This window comes from Crocuta crocuta, unplaced genomic scaffold (genome assembly GCF_008692635.1).
Source record: "Crocuta crocuta isolate KB4526 unplaced genomic scaffold, BGI_CrCroc_1.0 scaffold25, whole genome shotgun sequence".
NCBI classification, from domain to species: Eukaryota; Metazoa; Chordata; class Mammalia; order Carnivora; family Hyaenidae; genus Crocuta; species Crocuta crocuta.
In genome coordinates, this window is record NW_027532015.1 from 20,347,849 (window position 1) to 20,368,053 (window position 20,205).

Genomic DNA, 20,205 nt, shown 5'->3' on the forward strand with positions numbered 1-20,205 from the left:
TCCCTCCCACCCCCCACCCCCCACTCAAAAAGATTTACAAAGATAAATTTAGCTCAGTGAACAGAACCAAAGGATGAGTACTCTTGGACAGTACCTGGTTAAAAGCTGAAGCACTTTCATAAGAATTCATATATATTGTCTCTTGAGGAATATAAATAATCTGACAGCATTGCTCTTTTGAGTTTTGGAGACTTCTCTCTTAGGAGTTATAACTGTCCTTGTGCTTTGAATAAAACATGAGCTTTAAAGCAGAAAGCTGATGGTATTCAAAATTCACCATCTTCAAAGTTCATTGTGAGAGTTCTTCTCTGCAGCTTTGAACATCAGGATAGAATTGAAAATTTTGAGAGCAGGGCCCAACTTAATGCTCATAATTTTAACAATGTCTGTTTGGGTCATAAGAAGGAAGGCTTCTCCATCAATTTGCTAAAACGGGAGAAACAGACAAAAAGATTATGAATTAATTGGATGTAGTGCTGTGGCAAATATCCAAAAGCAGACCAGAGTTCATATGTGCACACATTTCCTGGTTAATGAACCTTTCTTATCTACGATAACCAAATGTGGACTGGAAGCAAACTAAAAACTCGCCCCCCTGAAAAATCGGCCCACAGGAAAATGGAAGGTGCCCGTATCTTCCTGGGATTGCTCTGACTTAGGCAATGAGTCATGCAGAATCTGGATAAATCTGGGGTGCCTTACATCCAGTTCCCATTATGGCAGATTTTAGATGTGAGTAAGCATACAAATGTTTGTGGATATAAACAAAGGGATTCAGGCAAATAAGTCCGCTATGTGCTAACATTTTTTTTAAGTTAGCTTTCCCCAGTGAAGTAAAAAAAACAGTAATAACACTCATTTTTAAAGTGGCCACAATTATTCTTCATATGTGGAGAAAAAAGTAGTTACTAATAAGGGCAATCAACAGTGTAGACGGAGAAGCAGGAGATGAAGGTGATGAACGTGGCGTGAAGAGCTGTAACTGGGTAACCATGAGAAACACCATTCCTCTCCCCGCATCTCTTCTGAGACTAAACTTCTGTGCTTCTACCAGAACTAAACTTCTGGCTTAGTAGACAGAACAAAGGAACAGTCTTTTTTTTTTTTTTTGTAAAATTTTCGGGTTTGGGGACATTCCACCACTTCACAAAACATTAACTCATTTCTCTTTCGGTTTTTTCATTTTACACAAAAAAGCGAAAGAAAAGTAAAACACACTTTTGCCCTCTGCCTCAGACTACATCACAAACCTTGACAGCAATGTCACTGGTTTGGATTGATGGTGTTTGTCCCAAATTCACACGCTGAAGTCCTAACCCCTCATCAGCTCAGAATATGACCTTATTTGGAAACAGGGTCACCGCAGGCATAATCGGTTAAGATGAGGCCCTATTGGAGTAGGGTGATCCCAGATGACGGATGGCCTCACAAAAAAGAGGAAATCTGGAGCCAGAGGCAGACATGTATAGAAGGAAGACACTGTGAGGAGAAGGTAGAACAGCATCTACAAGTCAAGGAGAGCAGCCTGGAACAGATATGTTCCTCCGCCCTCAGAAGGAAGCTGTCTGCTGACATGTTAGCTTCTTGCCTTCTGGACCTCCAGCCTCCAGAACTGGGAGACCATACATTTCCATTGTTTAAGCTACTGGCTTATGGCTCTTTGTTATGGTAGTCCCAGCAAACTTATACCACTCTAAATTCTGTAAACAGTTTACTAATTAAAGGCTGATACACTTAAGCAACTTTTTCTCTTTCCTCGAATAACAAAACAACCTTTTAAATCGGTACTACAGTCATCTTATGCAACTTCAAGCAATGATTGTTTGGAAGAAGCCTCCCAATTCTCAGCAAGGAAACATCCTACTGTGTGTCCTAGGACTAGACACTAGAAGGAAAGACACTCCAATTAAATTTCTGAATGCAGACAAGTTCAGAGGCAGACAAATGTTCTGTTGCTTTTTGGGGAACACTGGCTCTGGTCTCCTTTGCTTGTGCTATGACAGTCCTCTGATCAAGCAAGGCCAAGCAGAGAGGCAGATCTATTAACCCTTCATTCAACCAAGGCAGACCTTAGTAGCATAAAGGGTCTGATTGAAGTCTTCTAAAACATTAACGAAAATGTCTTCTAACACACCAGTTCCCAAGGAGCTCATTACAAAGATGGAATTGTTTATTATATAACCTTGGGGCCTACTGAGTCTCCTGAGATTATAGAAGAGTTTAATATGACAGATGACTGATGAAAAGAAACATTCAGAGAACGGCAAGACTGGAATCTAAAATCTAGGAATGGGGTGAGAAGGTGAAGTTTTGGTAGATTATTTTTAAGGTTGCACTGGAAGGAAAAAGTCATCCTGAGGAGAGTGCCAGCCAGTATATTTTGCGCAGGCTGCTCCAACGTGTGACCATATGGACAAGCCTCATTTGGAAGGAAGTAAATGAAATCTGAGAAAGCACTTTCTAAGAACAGCTATCACTGCAGTGTAATACTGGGTTTGCTTCTGTTTGCCTCTGTGATGTGTATAAACTGCTCTCACTCCAGAGACTACAGACTAAGTATCTTGCTAAAGGCCCAAAACTCCAAAGGAGGATTTGGAACTCAGGGTTCTGGCCTTCCATTTCATTACTCTTTCCACCACTCATGGTTCTTTTCCCAATGTTTTAACTCTGCAAATCACAGTGACATGCTGTTTGCATGGCTTTCTCAGAGGGTAAAGGTATGAGCACGTTCACTGAAAAAAACACTTATTAAACACCTATTACATTCCAGACACTCTTCTTGGGCCCAGGCACACAGCAGAGAATAAAACAGATATAAGCAAAACCAAGCAAATGAGTAAACGAAAACTGCTTGCAAAGTTAACAGTCTAGTAGAGGAAGACAGACTGTAATAAAAAATATATGATAAGCAAACTAATTAGTAATTAATTGACAGTAATAAATTCTGAAAGGTGATCAGTACTACGAAAACATCTGGGTGGGGGGATGACCCATCAACGGGGGCAGAGAGGGATGAGTGACAAGGTGACATCTGAGCAGAGGAACCATGCCACATAAACATCCGGAGGAAGGGCATTCCAGGCAGGGAAGACACAGAAGGTCGCTGGGCAATATGGTGAACGGCAAGGAGGCCAGTGTGTGCAACAGTGTACACCAGGGATGGAGTAACCAGAGGCCAGAAGGTCCTCTCCTCTCTCGAGGTCATGGGGTGTCAGACGGCAGGCGCTTGTGAGGAATTTTGCTTTTATTCTGATTTACTTTATGGAAGGCTACAAAGGGATGAGTGACCTGCTTTGACTTATTTTGAGCAGGATCACTCTGGCTAGGCTGGGAACAGATTGTAGAAGAGCAAAATTAGAAGCAGGGAGACGGGTTAGGAGGTTATGGTGTTAATCCAGGTGGGTGATGATGGTGGCTCAGAGCACGGTGGTAGTTGTGAAGGCAGAGAGAGAGCCAGAATCCCTATGTTTTTAAAATACACCCAATAGGATTTTCAACACGTTAGATGCAGTGTTGTGTAAGAGCAAGTGAAGTCAAGCATGGTTCAAATCATAGCCCATCCTAACGCCTGTACTTTGCCTCTTAGAGATGACTTACTACAGTTTAGTTAGATTTGTTTTATGGTTTACTTCAAGGCCTTTGAAACCAACACCTACCGACCTTGTGAGACATGAATTTCACAAGAACTTATAGAATGAATAAATAAAGGAATGGAGGACTATGTGAACAATCACTGCCTTACTCCTCACAAGAGGATCTGGTTTAGGACACTGTAGCTCTACTATTTAGTTTAGAATTCAGGTTGGGATGCCTGGGTGGCTCAGTTGGTTAAGCTTCTGACTTTGGCTCAAGTCATGATCTCGCAGTTCGTGGGTTCAAGCCCTGCATCGGGCTCTGTGCTGACAGCTCAGAGTCTGGAGCCTGCTTTGGATTCTGGGTCTGCCCCTCTCTCTTCCCCTCCCATGCTCATGTTCTGTCTCTCTCTGTCCCTCAATAATAAATAAATGTTTAAAAAAATTTTTTTTCTTTCATAGTTTATTGTCAAGTTGGATTCCATATAACACCCAGTGCTCAATGTTTTAAAAAAATGTTCAAGTTCAAATATGTTATTTCTTTGAATACATTTTTCTACACCATGAAAGCATATTCAAAGACATATTTGGACTTGAACTTGAATCTTAAACTAAATAACAGAGCAAATCCATATGGATTGTCTAGATATCAACAGAACCAAAAACAGTTCTAAAACAGATGTGCTATAAATTTATTAAAAAAATGTTTTATCATTTTCTCAGGTAACAACTACATGAGTTATTTTTTTCTTCACAGAAAGAACAACAGCTCCCTGCAGGTATCTAAATCTGTTCAGGGAGTGAAAATTGAGTGTGGTTCACGAAGACACTTAGAATTTAGGAGTTAAGGAAAGAAACTCAAAATCTGAACAACTATCAATTAAAGATCAACTAGAAAGAAGATAAACATTCTTGAAACAAGAACATAAATGAGAAAAAAAGGATGTTGAAAATCAGATCCTTGGAGCGCCTGGGTAGCTCAGTCGGTTAAGCATCTGACTTCCGCTCAGGTCATGATCTCACGGTTCATGGGTTTGAGCCCCGCGTCGGGCTCTGTGCTGACAGCTAGCTCAGAGCCTGGAGCCTGTTTTGGATTCTGTGTCTCCCTCTCTGACCCTCCCCTGCTCATGATGTCTGTCTGTCTGTCTGTCTGTCTCTCTTTCTCTCAGAAATAAATAAAAACACTAAAATAAAAAAAGAAAGAAAATCAGATCCTTGTATATTTTAGCAGGCATCTGTCTAACGCAAAATAGTACCTAATAGTATAATTATGCTGATGACAGTGCCTGGATCCTTAGCAGTCTTGACACTCTTTCAAGGCTCTTTTGTTGTTGTTGTTTTTTTTAATGCTTATTTATTTTTGAGAGAGCGTGAGGATAAACAGGGGAAGGGCAGAGAGAGGAAGACACAGAATCTGAAGAAGGCTCCGAGCTGTCAGCACACAGCCTGACACGGGGCTTGAACTCATGAACCGCGATATCATGACCTGAGCCGAAGTTGGATCCTTAACCAACTGAGCCACCCAGGCACGCCATCTTGCAAGGCTCTTAACTGAAAGTGCACTGTTCTTAGCAGCTGAGGCTAAACACAGAAGCAAACAAGGCATATATACTTATAACTGTAGAAAAACCTTCTGCGATTACTTGGGTCTTCTTTTGACCTTCTAGTGGCCAAGATGAGAGTGAAAACGCTCTGTTCTGCTTGGAGAAGCTGACAGGCTAGGGGATTACTTTTAAAGGTCTCTAGTGAGAAAAGAGGCTGTTATACTCAAATAGCATTACTTGTTGTAGTTAAAACTAATTTCTTTTTTGTTCTAATGTTCAATATGGGTCATAACATCATTAATCATCTCTTATATTGAAGGTTTGGGCAGGCAGAGGATAAACTAATCTCCCAAATGCAGACTGTAATGGCCATCAGTTATTATAAACATTACTGAGATCAGTATAAGATCTAAAGGGTTGTTTTAGCAATAACTAATATTTATTATAACACTAAGTGAGTTTAATCTTGGTGTTGTTAAAATGATGTTTGAAAATAAAATAATGGGAACTAATTTGACTTTATTAAAAACAAATGTTGCTTATTTCTTTCTTTGGTTTCTTTCTGTGCTATAAACTTTGAAAATGTATGCCTTTAAGGTTTCTGTGTGTGGTTTGTTTGTTTTTTAATAACAGGGCTGGTGCTATTGCCGCGGAGCATCATAAAATGGTACAAAAACTTATGCTGCGTCCAATCTTATACACAAAGACATCTGTCTACAAATGACGAATGTAGACAACGTTAGAAAACGCCATGCCAATCTGTCAATCTCAACAACATGCATCTCTTCCCTCCTGTCCCAACTCCCAACATCTAACCATTCACTGCATTTCAGTGCTTTGACCCCATTAAGTAACATACTGCAATTTAGTGGGACACTTACTTCATCTTTAAATACCTTTCCATGTTCTTCACAGCCAGGTAAGCTCTGTATGAATTCTGACACCTGTCGAAAACAAGATAAAAATTCCAGTGTAAAAAAGAAGTCCGCATCTATGTGCTACAGGTTCAAAACGTTTAACCTGTATGCTTTAGTCCTTTCTCTCAGAACAATTTCTTCCTTTTCAGAAAGAGAGACTAAGCCCCACACACATTCACTGTATCCACTCCTGAAGCCCAGAATGGCTATATCCGGTTCCCAGCAGACAAAGAAAATAAAATCTACCTCATCTGTGCTCCATTTGGAAACTTTACTGGCAGGGATTCCGGCTACGGTGGGGAGAAGTTTGCTCTGCTGCTCCCAGCGCAAGGGCAGGCATGGAATCGGTGATTTAAAGGACAGAAAGACAGCTGACCGGCGCTGTGCCTGCTGCACGCTAGGTTCTTCCCGGGCACCTGGTTGATTGAAACAAATGGGAAATCACACTCGGAAAAGCAGAAAGACAGCCCCAAACGCCAGGTGTCTCCCCCAGATAATGAGTCGGTGGGAGGCACCTACTTAAAGCAAGGCTTCCTTTCAACATTATTGCCATTGAACAATGACACTCTCCTTTGTCATTCATTACTGAAGGTCACTGTAAGAAACAACCTGTAAATTCAATTTACACATTTGCTACATTACAAACCTGTGTCATGTTAACAACGTTGCCTCTTTAATGCTGTCACCAAAGATACCTGCGTCCCAGCTGTAGTGGCAAGAAAAGGGACCCTCCCCTCAGGAAATGATTTTGTTTCCCTTTCAGTTGTGGATATTCCATTTATCTGCCAGATCTTCTGAATCCAAACATATTTACTGCTGGTCTCCTAAAACAGCCATTTCTTAGCAAATGATTTTATATCACTGGGACTCCTAAAGTTTGTCAATGATTATCTCAAGATCTTTTAGAATAGAAATCTTTTCTGAAAACTACTTTCTCAAAGCCCACCAGAAGAAAGGCACCTCCCCTACATTTAGTCTCCTCCACCTCTACACCAGGTGAGTTACAATGCAGGGTGCCTGGGTGACTAAATCAGTTAATCGTCCAGCTTCAGTTCAGGTCATCGTCTTGCAGTTTATGAGTTCAAACCCCACATCAGGCTCTGTGCTGACAGCTCAGACCCTGGAGCCTGCTTCTGATTCTGTGTCTCCCTCCCTCCCTCTGCCCCTTCCCTGCTCACACTCTGTCTCACTCTTTCTTTTTCTCAAAAATAAACATTAAAAAAATTAAAAAAAACAAAACAAAAGTAAAAACAATGCTACTTCAATTCCACCACAAGTTTTTGCCAAATTGTTACTCAGTTTAGGCTTTCGTGTCACTTAAGACCATTTTAAACTGGCTAATATCTCTAACAATATGTTAAGGTTTTTTTCTTTTGAGAGTAAGATTTACAGAAAAGTAGACAAATCATTAAGTGTACAGCTCAAAGAATTTTCACAAAGTGAACACACTGATGTACCCAACACCAGGATCAAGAAACAACATGGTGGCACACCCAGAGCCTCCTTGTGTTCACCCCTAATCACACTCCAGCCAGCAAGGGTGACAACCACTTTCCTGACTTCTAACACCACAGGTTCTTTCCTGCTTCTGAATTATATTTAGATGAAATCCTTGGTGTTCTTGGTTTCTTTCTCTCAATAGCAATGTTTATGAGATTCATCCACATTGCTCATTGTATGTGCTCTTTGCTGTATGGTTTTTGAATGATTATGAATATTCCACAATTAATTGGGAGTTAATGGACATTTTAGGTTTTTTGTTTTTTTTTAATTTTTGGCTATTACCAACAGTGCTGCTTTGAACATTGCCTGTACCAGTCATTGAACATATGTATGATTTCTGTTACATGTGTGGTTCTGTATATATATACATATGTGTGTGTGTGTATGTGTATATATACATGTTATGTGTGTGTGTATATATATATGTTGAAGAGTGAAACTTTTGACATTATGGTGTTGTGTAAATTAAACTTCAGCAATTCTGCCAGTTGCCCAAAATAGTTATTCAATATGTATCCACTAACAGTGTAAGAGTATTACAGGTGCTTTACATCCTCAATAACATGAGGTACTGTCTCTCTTTTTTTCACTTTAACCATTTTGATGAATTTTTTTGTGGTATCACAGTGTGGTTATAATTGCAATTGTCTGGTAACTAATGAAGCTGACAATCTTTTCCTATGCTCATTGGCCAAATAGAGAACCTCCTCTGTGAAATACTTATGTTTTATGCCTATTTTTTTTCCATTGGGTCATCTTGCCTTTTTCTTACCGATTTGTAGAAGTTATCTGTATGTATTTTGGATAGGACTTCTTTGTTGGAAATAGGTATTACTAACATCTCTCTTCGTACTCTTTTCTTCCTTTAAGAGAGTCTTTTGGCAAAGAGAGAGTTCTTAATTGTAATAAAGTTTAACTTACTTTTTTTCTCTTATGGCTAGTGCTTTTTATGGGTCTTCCGAAGAAACCTTTCCTTACCTCAAGGTCCTAAAGTTAGTCTCCTGTGTTTTCCCCATAGTACTTTATGTTTCACCTTTCACAATCCACCTGAAATTCATTCCACCTGAAATTTATTTTTGCATGGTGTGAGATGAGGATCGACTTCCTAGCATTTTTCCACATGGATTTCTAATTCCCCAAACATGATTTATTGAAAAGACCACCCTTTTCCCACTCTACTGCAGTGCCAGCTTTAACATAAATATAAACCCATGTCTTCAGATTCTCTATTCTGTTCCACTGGCCTCTTCATACTAACTGACAGGTTTTAATTACTATCACTTTATAAATGTTCTGATGTCTGTAATCTAGGTCTTTTTCAAGACCGCCACAGCTATCTTTATCTCTTTGCATCTCCTTATAACATTTAGGATCAGCCTGTAAACAAACAAACAAACAAACAAACAAACAAACACCGCTAGGATTTAGATGGAGATTACCGCTAAATATAGACCAATCTGGTTTTGAGAAATGACTTCTTCACAATATCCAGTCTTTCAATCCAAGAACAAGGTATTTCCCTCAGAACTTCTTTACTATTTCTCTTCAATCTTTTGTCATTTTCATGTAGACGCCTTGCACATCTTTTGTTAAATTTATTCCTCTGTATCTGAAGTTTTCAGTTGCTTAAAAATTTATTTCTTTTTGTTCCATTGTGGTTCTCTTATTGTTCCAATTGTGGTTCCTCAAAAACTTTTCCTTAAACTAGCCTAATCTCAATTTTGAATTACTCTATTAGAAAGTACCTTAGAACTTAAAAAAACATCTATCTTACTGAAGCTAACAGCCACTGGTCCTGGTTCTCTACCTAAGTGAGCTCATACAGAAAAATCTATCTGCTCCACATGAAACATTTCAATTCTTCAAATATTTTTTTTAAAAATCCATCATGGTATCTCTTTCCACATTTCATTCAATAAATCTCATAGAACTGTTTATAAGGTTTTAGGCCTCATCCTTCTTTACTGAACATCTGTTTTGATATATATATGTTCTTTTTAAGCTTCCCAGAGTTCAAGATGCTTTTGTTTAACATATATAAATATGGGGCAATTTAAAAACATTCCTTAATCTCAGACATTCCAAGAGTTCAGCCAATTATTTGAAATATAAGATTTGTAAATCTTTCATGAGGCAGGCTACTGTGAAATGGTAAGACTTCCAGGTCCACACCAGAGGAGAACTGTCGAGCCTACTCTACGTAAGTGTCAGTCTTGTCCAAAGCAGTACATTTATCATATATAACTGTTTCTATTCTATTAACACTTGCCACTGTTCCCTCCTTCACTGCAACTCCATTCTATTTCCTCTAAAGTTCTCTTATTCACCGTTCATTTCTAATGTTGCTACATCATTATTCTCTAGAAAAACAACCGAGCCATTCTCAAGAAAGGACTAAAAACCCTAAAGCTCCGCTATTTCTACTGGCTCTTGCATGTCTTTGAAGTGGATACTATAAACAGGCCTAGACACATACATCATTCTAAACTTAAAACCAACTTTGCATCTTTCACTTAAGACTTTCCTTCCTTTTGCTGATTCTTTCAGGCTGATTGGTATCCTGAGGGCCATTGGTGTTTTCCGATAAAAGAGGCAAAGGTAATGTTTACCAGCCACAGAACATGCTGTCTCTTTGGAAAATAATAGTGTGTTAGCTATGATTCCAATCCCAGAAAGAGAGAAACAACTTTACTTAAGTGAATGTGTGTCTGAGTCCTTGAATTGGACAGAAATGTGACTCCACGTTTGCATTTTAACATGTGTTCAGACTGAAATAAATGCAGAAGACTTTGGCTCAAATAGCTGGCCCAGTGCCAAGAGTAAGGAAGCGTAGGTTTGAATGTGCACAATGTGCTTCAGAAAACGAAGCCTTTGTTCCGGAAGACATTTCTGCTTCCATCACTTTATTACCCGGGTCGTATTTCTTACTGCCCTCCTTTCAAACTATTTATCTGCATGAAAAATAACACTTTCACAGGAGTTTTCTGTATGTTTGAAGTTCCCTGAAAGGAAAATTTCCCAAAGGCATAGGGGCAAATGTCCTTCTCCCCCTCCCCTTTGGTTCTGTGCTTCCACAGTTCGTCAGTGTCACTCAATTCTGTAATGCGGGGCACAGTTCTTCAGGGTCACTCAATTCTGTGCTGCGGGGCACAGAACTGCCCGGGGAGGATTTCCAAGTCTACTTCTTACTAATCCTTGCAAAAGTACAATATTATGAGGAAAGGTTATACTCTGTTTAGAAACTGTCTACATGGCTTTTATTGTTTTATGACTGTCAAGGGATATGTGTTTCTGGTGTAATCTGAAAAAGTGAAGGATGAACAGGAAGGTGCCTGGCTCAGTCAGGAAAGCGTGTGACTCTTGAACTTGAGGTTGTTGAGTTTGAGCCCCATGTTGGGTTACTTAAGTCAATAAGTATTTTTTTTAAAAATTTGATATTTATAAAAATATTTTTTAGCACCTGGGTGGCTCAGTCAGTTAAGCGTCCGACTCTTGATGTCTGCTCAGGTCATGATTTCATGGTTTGTGGGACTGAGCCCTGTGTCAGGCTCTGTCTTGACCACGTGGAGCCTACTTGGGATTCTCTCTCTCCCTCTCTCTGACCCTCCCCTGCTTGCTTGCTTTCTCTCTCAAAATAAGTATTTAAAAAATAAAAAATAAAATAAAAATTATTTTTTAAAAAGAATTGAAAAGGGGCGCCTGGGTGGCTCAGTCTGTTAAGCGTCCGACTTTGGCCCAGGTCATGATCTCACAGTTCACAGGTTTGAGTCCTGTGTTGGGCTCTGTGCTGGCAGCTCAGAGTCTGGAGCCTGCTTCTGATTCTGTGTCTCCCTCTCTCACTCTGCCCATCCTTACTCATGCTCTGTCTCCACTCTCTCTCAAAAATAAACATAAAAAAAAAAAAGGAATCGACAGGGAGGAAGGAGTATTCAACAAAAATAAATAGGATACTGAATTTCTTCAAAGTGGCTCTTAGAAAGGTACGACCACCAATATCTCCCCTCCAATAAAAAGCAGCATCTTTTTTCTTTCTTCAAAAAATGTTTGTATTCTAGTTTGCTTAGAAAAGATATAAATTAGGACAGAAATTCTTAAGCAAATGTAAGGCAAAATTTTTTTAAGCTGGCTGAGAATGACTAAAATTACTATACAGTAGGAATTTCAATTTGTCCTCATCTTCGGTCCAATAATTGATACATTTTATTTGCTGAACTGGGGTGTCATCCTCAAAAATAGCAAGACAAGAATTAAGAGAAAGCTTATAGTACATTAAAATGAGAAACACAGTTCAAGGCAGGGAGATATAATAATATTCATTAGGTTCATGAACAAATCAACCTATTCTCATATTCAAACAAATGATCACTATTTTCTCTTACTTTTTACTTATTATTATTGTTTTTTAGTGAAGCATGTATATATGTATGAGAATCAGACTGAGCAGACACTGAAGCCCTTCTAGTCATGTAGAGGAGGCATAAGGGCCAGAATGTTTCATCAGAGAAGAGACAAAGGAGAAGACTTTGTAATGCCAATTTTAAGAGTGAAATGTAGGCAGAAATCAGACAACGGCCAGCTGAAAGTAGCTGTCAGTCTTAGACTATAGCAGCATGAAGATTCCTGACTCAACAAGCAGTAAGACATTGCATAGTAAGGAGCTGTACTGTGAGGATCTCCAAGCACACTGTAACATCAAACATTTCACTCCTCGCACAGAACTTGTACCCGCAAGGTCAGCAGGATGCTTTGCATTGGTAAGCTCGCACCTTTTGGTGAGATAGAAGAATGTTTTCTGTTCTCATCATCACCATCACGCTAAAGTAACTATAAAGCACTCAGCTCTGATGAAGCTGGGACAAGTCTTTTCTCTCACTGGAAACAGGTTCCCTGTGAGTTATTATCCTCTGACACAGCGATTCCCAGTCCCAGAGTTCATCGTAAGGCCTGATTAAGTATAAAGGTTACCAAGAAAGTCACTGTGGAGGTTCTCTGCTTGTACATAATTGCATCCAGAATGAAGACTATGTGTCCCAGTCACTCTTGCAGCTTGATGTGGTCACATGACTAATGGGCTATAAACAGAAGTGGTATCTGCAACATCTTGGAAATGCCCTTAAAGAATGAGAGCCCGGTAAGGGCGCCCACTACTACTTCCGTGCACTGACCCTCCTTCCAACTGGACAGAATGGTAGCTGAATGACTAGCTCTCCAGAACCACTTCTGAGCAAGAGATGGCCTTGGGAATAGACACTCGGCAGGATGGAGCAAGAAAAACAGATGGAGCCTAAGTTCCCAATGCTGTTGAGTACCATTAAATCCTGGCACACCTACCTCTGAACTTGCTCTGTAGGAGACGGAAAGCTCTTACTGTACATAAGTCACTTATAAGTGTTTTATGCCACACTCACACACAGACCTAGTCCTAATCATGACTAAGGTTTATTACTCCAACACTGTAGTTTAACAGTGAGAGAGGGGAAATTACTAGCCTAGATACCCAACAGAGGTGAGTTCACTAAACGATGCTACATTTATCCATGGAGGAAATATTTAATGTTATCTTTTAATTAGTATAAATATTTATCTGAAAATGGTTCAAATATTATGGAGTTAAAACAATACAGGTTGCAAAGTAGTTTGTATACTACTTCAGATTTAAAGTGCCCCACAAAATGGATACCAAAATTCAGAAAATGGTGTCTCAGAAAATAAATTACAGCTGATTGTGGTTTCCTTTTTAATTCCCTGTATTTGCTAATTATTCTTTAATAAATGTGTTATTTTCATAAAACCAGAAGCTGATAATAAATCAACTCAAAAAAAGTAACAAAAACCAGAAGCCACTTTGGTGAGCTGGAAAGCAATTTAATGTATTTTTGGGAATGTATTGTTAAAACATCATCAGTTGCTGGGCTTCTTTAATATCAGAAATAAGAAAATGTTAGGTGGCAGAGATATATTAAGAGAAATAATGTGGCGGATCTATTAATGGTTTTATTGCTATTGCATCTGTCTAGACAATTATCAAATGAGGAATATTTTTCTTAGGTTGCTGCCTGGAGAATGGAGAGTAAAGGCCTGCCTCTATTAATCATGATCACGATTTACTATATGGAAATCATATCCAGCACTTACATTATATTAGAAACTGTGAAAAGTCTGCCAGTACAGCACAGCCTTGCAGACTTTCTTTCTTTTTTAAGAACTGTTTATTTATTTATTTTGAGAGAGGTGGAGAGAGTGAGGGAGCACGAGTGGGGGAGGAGCAGAGAAGGAGAGAGAGAATCCCAAGCCCCAACACGGGGCTCAATCTCATGAACTGTGAGATCATGACCTGAGCAGAAATCAAGAGTCAGGTGCTTGACCGACTGAGCCACCCACACACCCCACCTTGCAGACTACTTTGAAATGAAACTTAATAAATAATGTAGTTATCCAAAGTAGAAACTTCCAACTGAAAATTTGCCCACCATGTCTCTCCTCTCAATTCTGGTTGAGAGCACAAGTTTTAAAATTCTTGCTTTGGCTTAAGGTAGGAAAAAGTGAAGTGAAAGATTAACGCTGTAAGTGGACATTTCTGATAAAGGTGATCCTGAAAGAAATATCCTCCAATGTTTCATGTAGAATCAAGACAATAAAACTTTAGTACAGGGAACATTATCTGAACCAGCCATGAAGTCTGCTAGGAGAAAGAGACATCCTCCCCACCACAGAGCGTCAGAACCTGCTTTCTACAGGACCGTTCCATTAAAACCCAATAGAACCACACTGTATGGCAGGCTGACCGAGCAGCCCAAGTGCCAGAAAAAAGAAGTACTCATGCTTTGCTGCTTTCAGACTCTGCTACTTGCTACACTCTGAGTGGGGCTCCTATTTCCAAGTCTGCAAATGATAGATCGACAAGCCAACAGCATAAGTTACCAATGACCTCTTGCTTGACTCATTCCTATCCCTTTAAGCCAATGACAGAAGTGAGACCAAAATCTCCACTGCCTTTCTTCTTCAAAACAGTGCTAGGAGGCAACTATCCGTGAGGTGAGGAAACTATCTCAAAGCCACCCTTTGAGGGAAGGGCAGAATGGATCTTTTGCCTCCTCATATAAAGTATAGGGTCATAATCAAGAGGGCGAGTTTACGAATCTGATAAATGTGGATTTAAACTCCTGCTCTGCCACTGGCTAGCTCTATAATCTTGGTGAAATCAAGGTAACAGAATCGCTGTAAGGATTACATGGTATTTTTAAAATGCTCATCCCAATGTCTGGCAAATATTAAAGTCAGCAAATGAGAGAAATTATTCCTATCTTGAAAGAAAGGCGTATCATCGAGAGTACGATTGGCATACAAAGGAAAAATTAAAAGGAGTCAATATGCTTTCAGGCTAATATTCCATAAGTCTATAAAATGTGCTCTTAAGGTGAAAAGAATATAGCCAGACAGAAGAAATGGAATACATCTGTCAACCAAAAAAAATTTTTAATGGAGTTATTAACTGATGAGTAAATATAAGAAGATGAACAATAGCAGTGATTGTAAGATAAACGGATCATAGCATCAAGGAATGGAGATAAAATTAGCTCCAAGATACTTAACTCAGGCATGAAAGATACTTAAGGGTCATGTCAAGGTTAACAACCAAAATAAAAACCCAACTGCTAGGGAGGAAAAAGCAAGGCTGATTTTTTCACGTGAGAATCTAGCACATTACAAAATAGATGCAACTCTTCCTGCATTATCAGCAGCCCATGAGAAAGAATGCTTGCAGGAGAGAAAGCAAAACTATACTTTTCCCAGGAGTACAAGAGTTTAAACATGAAGGCCAATTTATAGAATCCTTTATTAATGGTCTTTCCTACAATGATGGGAATGAGTTATTAAAAAAGATAGAAGTTTAAAAAAAGGAGAGAAAGTGATAAATTATATTCAGTAAAAGTCCCCAAAGGTCAAATTCAGTTGGATGGTGAGAATCAAAAAAAATAAAAGAGCTCAGGGATACCTAGGTAGCTCAGCTGGTTAAGCATCTGACACCTGATATCAGCTCAGGTCATGATCTTACAGTCTGTGGGATTGAGCCCTGCCCTGAGCTCCATGCTGATCATGGAACCTATTTGGGATTCTTTCTAGCTGCCCCTCTCCCATTTGTGCTCGCTCTCTCTCCAAATAAAATCAACTTAAAAAAATAAAAGGGCTCATAATAACACATTTTGCATGGAATTAACTGGAGTTAATGGAAGAAACAGGGTGGGAGGAGTTTTTTCTTTAGGAGGAAGAAAAAAAAGTGTTGTTTTTTTTTTTTAAATTATCAATTTGCTTCCTGACTCCAAATAAAATAGTTCTTATGGGCCTGCTGAGTCTTAAATCCTATTGGCATTATAAAGAAACTTAAGGTGGCTTCTTTTCAGTCTCCTCTATCCTAAATAATACACAAATTGCATTGGGCTTTTTCTCTCCTATCCCTTGCATCACCCCTTAGCTAGACTAGATTTGGGAAGGGCTCCTTCCACCACTGGAGGGATGCAACTGGGAATGACCACTGGTGAGCATCTATGAGGCTCAAGAATGTAGATTCAGACTGGGGTCTCACGTTTCCTCTAGGCTCACGTTTGAAAGAGGAATTCTACTGGTACCCAAATGGGAGTGTTGAGGGGTAAGTGTTCTTCACAAAAGACCTGGGAAAAATTCTCTGGGCTCAAAAAATGTTAAAATAGGAAACAATCACCATGGAGCCTCTGATAAAAAGTTCTACAGAACACTGGAAGAGGAACAGTGATTTATTTGACAGAAGAACTTGTGCTTTTAGTGAAGCACAAGGGGATATGACCTCTACAAAACAAAAACAGGCTATGAAAGAGAACAAGCCAATGTAGGAAATTAAAGGGAAATAAAAACTGCCACTGTTAAAATTCATGTTAAAGGCAGTAGGTGGTAGACTTGACAGCAAGAAGCTAAGATATTTCAACTTGAGAAACATGAGTAGAACATCAAAAAATATGTTATTAAAATACTTCTATATTGGTTGGTATAGTGCCCCCCCCATCCCACTATCACCCTACCCCAATGCAGCCATGCCCTTATTGGACTTCCGAAAGATCCAGCAACTAAGTGTAACTCTTGGTATAGTGGAAAGCTTCCAGAACTCTCCTCCAGCACTAAGATCAGTGTTCATTTATTAAAATGTCTTGTGCAAAAACCAACTGTTAAATATTTTGAACATAAATATAATCCCTTGACTCTAACTGAAGAATAATTGGTATTACGAGTCAACAGAGAGAAAAGATGGAGCATAAGTAATAACCAAAATTAGAACTGAAAGAAGTTTTCTGGATTTAAAGACCAGCTTATAATCACAATGTGACTTCCCTATAGATGAAATTAGTTTTATGAAAGTCTTACATAAAATGTTTCAAAAATTTGATAAGGAAAGATATCAAGTTCATTTTAAGAGGCTAAAAATGGATGAGCTATTAATAGTCAAATCACACTGAGGAACATATGAGTAAAATTTCTCAAAGTGGGGTGCCCGGGTGGCTCAGTCAGTTAAGCATATGACTCTTGATTTTGGATCAGGTCATGAGCTCACAGTTTGTGAGATGGAGTCCTGAGTTGGGCTCTGCTATGGCAGGACGGAGCCTGCTTGGGATCCTCTCTCTTCTTCTCTTTCTGCCCCTTGCTTGTGCTCTCTCTCTCTCTTTCTCAAAATAAATAAATAAACTTAAAATTCTCAAAGCAACTTATTTTATAAGGCTTCCTTCCTTTTACTAATAAAAAATAAGATCGTAAATAACATATGCATATTGAACTGTATCTTCTGTAAGTGTAAGCAATAACTAAGAGCTATATGTGAACCCTAGTAGTGTTTCTGGAAAGAGTAAAACAGAAAAACTCAGGCAATTCAAATAAACATGCAAAATTTGAAAAGATAAAGAGAGAACACCATGCGTATCATACGTTAATCAAGCCAAATTCTCTATTATGGAATAATAATTCTCCATATTATTTCCAGAAAATAGTTATTAAAATCAGCTCAGCAAATCAAATAAAAAGTTAAATCAATCACCAGGTTAGGAAGAGACTGAAAAGTTTATTAAATTATTACTCTCTCAAGAAGTTCAGAGTCTAAGATTCTATTATGAATCTATCTGAATTTTTGATGAGAGAGTTCCATGTAATAAATACTCATTCCACAATACTACTGCCCTACTACCAGCAGCAGCAGCAGCTAATACTTCAGCCACTGACGCATTTCATCCTCATGATAATCCAATGATGTGGCTACTATTACTACATTAATTTTACACAGGAGGAAACAGAACTACAGAGCCAGCCACACAGCCAGTTAAGCAGCGGCGCCTTCATAGGAAGGAAGGCTGTGATCCTAACCACCAACCACAAGGAAAGACAAGCCTTTGTTTAAGAATCCAGTATACCTTGATGACAAAACCCTCACAAAGTAAATGTTTTTCTTTCTTTCTAAATGGCCAGAAACATTTAAAATAATCAAATACTTGTACAGTGCTTACTATGTGCCAGGCACTGTTTGAGGTGAGTTGCAAATGCACTTAAATGTCATGACCACCTCAGGAGGAGTTACCATCATTATCATCCATCCGGGTAGATACGAGAGCAGAAGCACTAAGAAGTATTCAGTGAAATGTCCTGAAGTGCACAGCTAGCAGGTGGCAGAACAGGGATTCAAACCCTGGCCATCGGTGGGGTTTGTAAATGGTGTTACGTTAAACACAACAGAACATGCTGAAGATAGCAGAGAATGGAACTTTTAAGTTAATCACAAGTTACTGCCTTCTAAAAATCAGATATGGAAATCAAAGCATCACTTATGGAATAGGTCCTGGCACGCAAACAGTCATTAGGGGCCATTCTCAAATCTCACATAAAAATCTAAAGCAAAAAATACACATGAAAAGCTAAGTCCCCAGGGACAATCATTAAAATCAGAGTCAGGCTAACACTTTCTCATAAAAAATAATAATTATCTGTAAATTGTAATACAATCTATACTATGACTAACAGTCATTATGAGTTCATTACTTAGTTAAGCCATCATAATGTCCTTTTAGCAAAGATGTAAAGACAAATTACTTTCTCCAGTACAACTTAAAACTTTGTTCAAATGATTTTCTTTTCATTTTGTGGTATTAGATTAAGACCATACTAATTCCATTTGGATTCCAATGCACATTCTAAGATGTGCTTTAAACATATGAAGCAAATGACATCAACAATACCAAAGAAAATATATGGAAGAACCAAATGGACTATTACCTGAACCTTATATATATATTGTACAGATATGTGAGACTGTAAATATAGATCACAGATGAATCCATATCACTATGAATTACATACCACAGTTGACCCTTGAACAATGCAGGGGTTAAGGACACCAACCCCTGGACAGTCAAAAGTGTGTAAAACTTTTTTTTTTAATTTGTGTATAACTTTTGATTCTCCATCCCTCCAATTTGGCCACTAATAGTCTATTGTTGACTAGAAGCCTTATCAGTAACCTAACTAGTTGATTAACACATTTTTATCTTATATGTATCTAATACTATATTCTTACAATAAAGTAAGCTAGAGAAAAGAAAATGTTATTAAGAAAACCATAAGGAAGAGAAAATATATTTACAGGACTGTACTGTATTTAATGAAAAAAAATCTGTGTATAAAATGGGCCCACATAGTTCAAACCCATGTTGTTCAAGGTCAACTATCTATCCTGAACAGTAAACATTTATAGCCTGTGATAACAGAACAAATTGACTAAATGAAGTTTATCTTTAATATAAAAGTGATTGCTGTATTCCACTAAATTTTGATTGTTGAGTATTCATAGTAATATCCATCCCTAATACAAGATGATAATGGCTACCTCTGGCTTCATGCGATGTCCTCATTTCACTTTCTGTTCTCTCTTCAAAGTCTTCTTTGACATCATCAGCATGCTGGTCTCTGAAAAAAATAGGTGTTGTCGTATTTTTTAACAGCTGCACTTTAAAGGATGGTTCAACACTGCATCTCACCAACTGTCTCTTAATTTAAAAACAAACAGTACCATTACTTTGAGAAAGGATTTTTAGTTCTACTAAGATGTAACTCCTACTAATAGCATCTATGAATATCCATTTTCTTCATTACCAATTTTTATTTACTGTTCCGAAAGGAGATTCTAAAGTTAAGAATGGTACGAAGGTGAATTATGTTAGCAAATGTAGCTACTGAATAATTCAACTTCAAATTGGGACATGTTTTCATGAAGAGTTTCACTTGTTACTATACAGTAAAACTACAATTTAAGGAAAGAAAATATTGTGAAAGTTCATACCATTTAATCAAGTAGCGTATATACTACCTTAACTCTGGGATTCGGGATTGAGGCTGAGATTGGCCCAGGAGAATCATACTCAATTCTGGGAAGCTTTTTCTGGTTTAATCAAGTCAAATGTGTAGACTGTATTGATTCTGACTCTTTCTGACCAGGAAAGACCTGATGGTAAACTAAATATGCCAACAATGCTCTAAAATGGAATGGAATCATCATAATCTTAATTCAGAGCTTTATCCTTAAGTCAGGGACAAAAATGACATTAAAGGGAACCAAGCACAGACTATATTTTTTAAAGCTAAATTTCAAGTACTTGATACTTT

At 38.5% G+C, this 20,205-nt stretch overlaps 1 protein-coding gene across 4 annotated transcripts in view; it reads right to left on the reverse strand.

Annotated features, from left to right (window-relative positions):
• Positions 1 to 24: 24 nt before the first annotated feature.
• Positions 25 to 20,205, reverse strand: part of L3MBTL3 (L3MBTL histone methyl-lysine binding protein 3) — a 120,103-nt gene continuing 99,922 nt past the window's right edge. For all 4 annotated transcript variants that reach the window (XM_077776092.1, XM_077776093.1, XM_077776090.1 and 1 more), the window contains 4 exons: positions 19,430 to 19,509; positions 6,280 to 6,449; positions 5,998 to 6,060; positions 25 to 426 (listed from right to left, as the gene is read on the reverse strand). In XM_077776092.1, the coding sequence (XP_077632218.1) occupies positions 283 to 426; positions 5,998 to 6,060; positions 6,280 to 6,449; positions 19,430 to 19,509 (457 nt within the window). In that variant the 3' untranslated portion in view covers positions 25 to 282. The remainder of the gene's footprint in view (positions 427 to 5,997; positions 6,061 to 6,279; positions 6,450 to 19,429; positions 19,510 to 20,205) is intronic.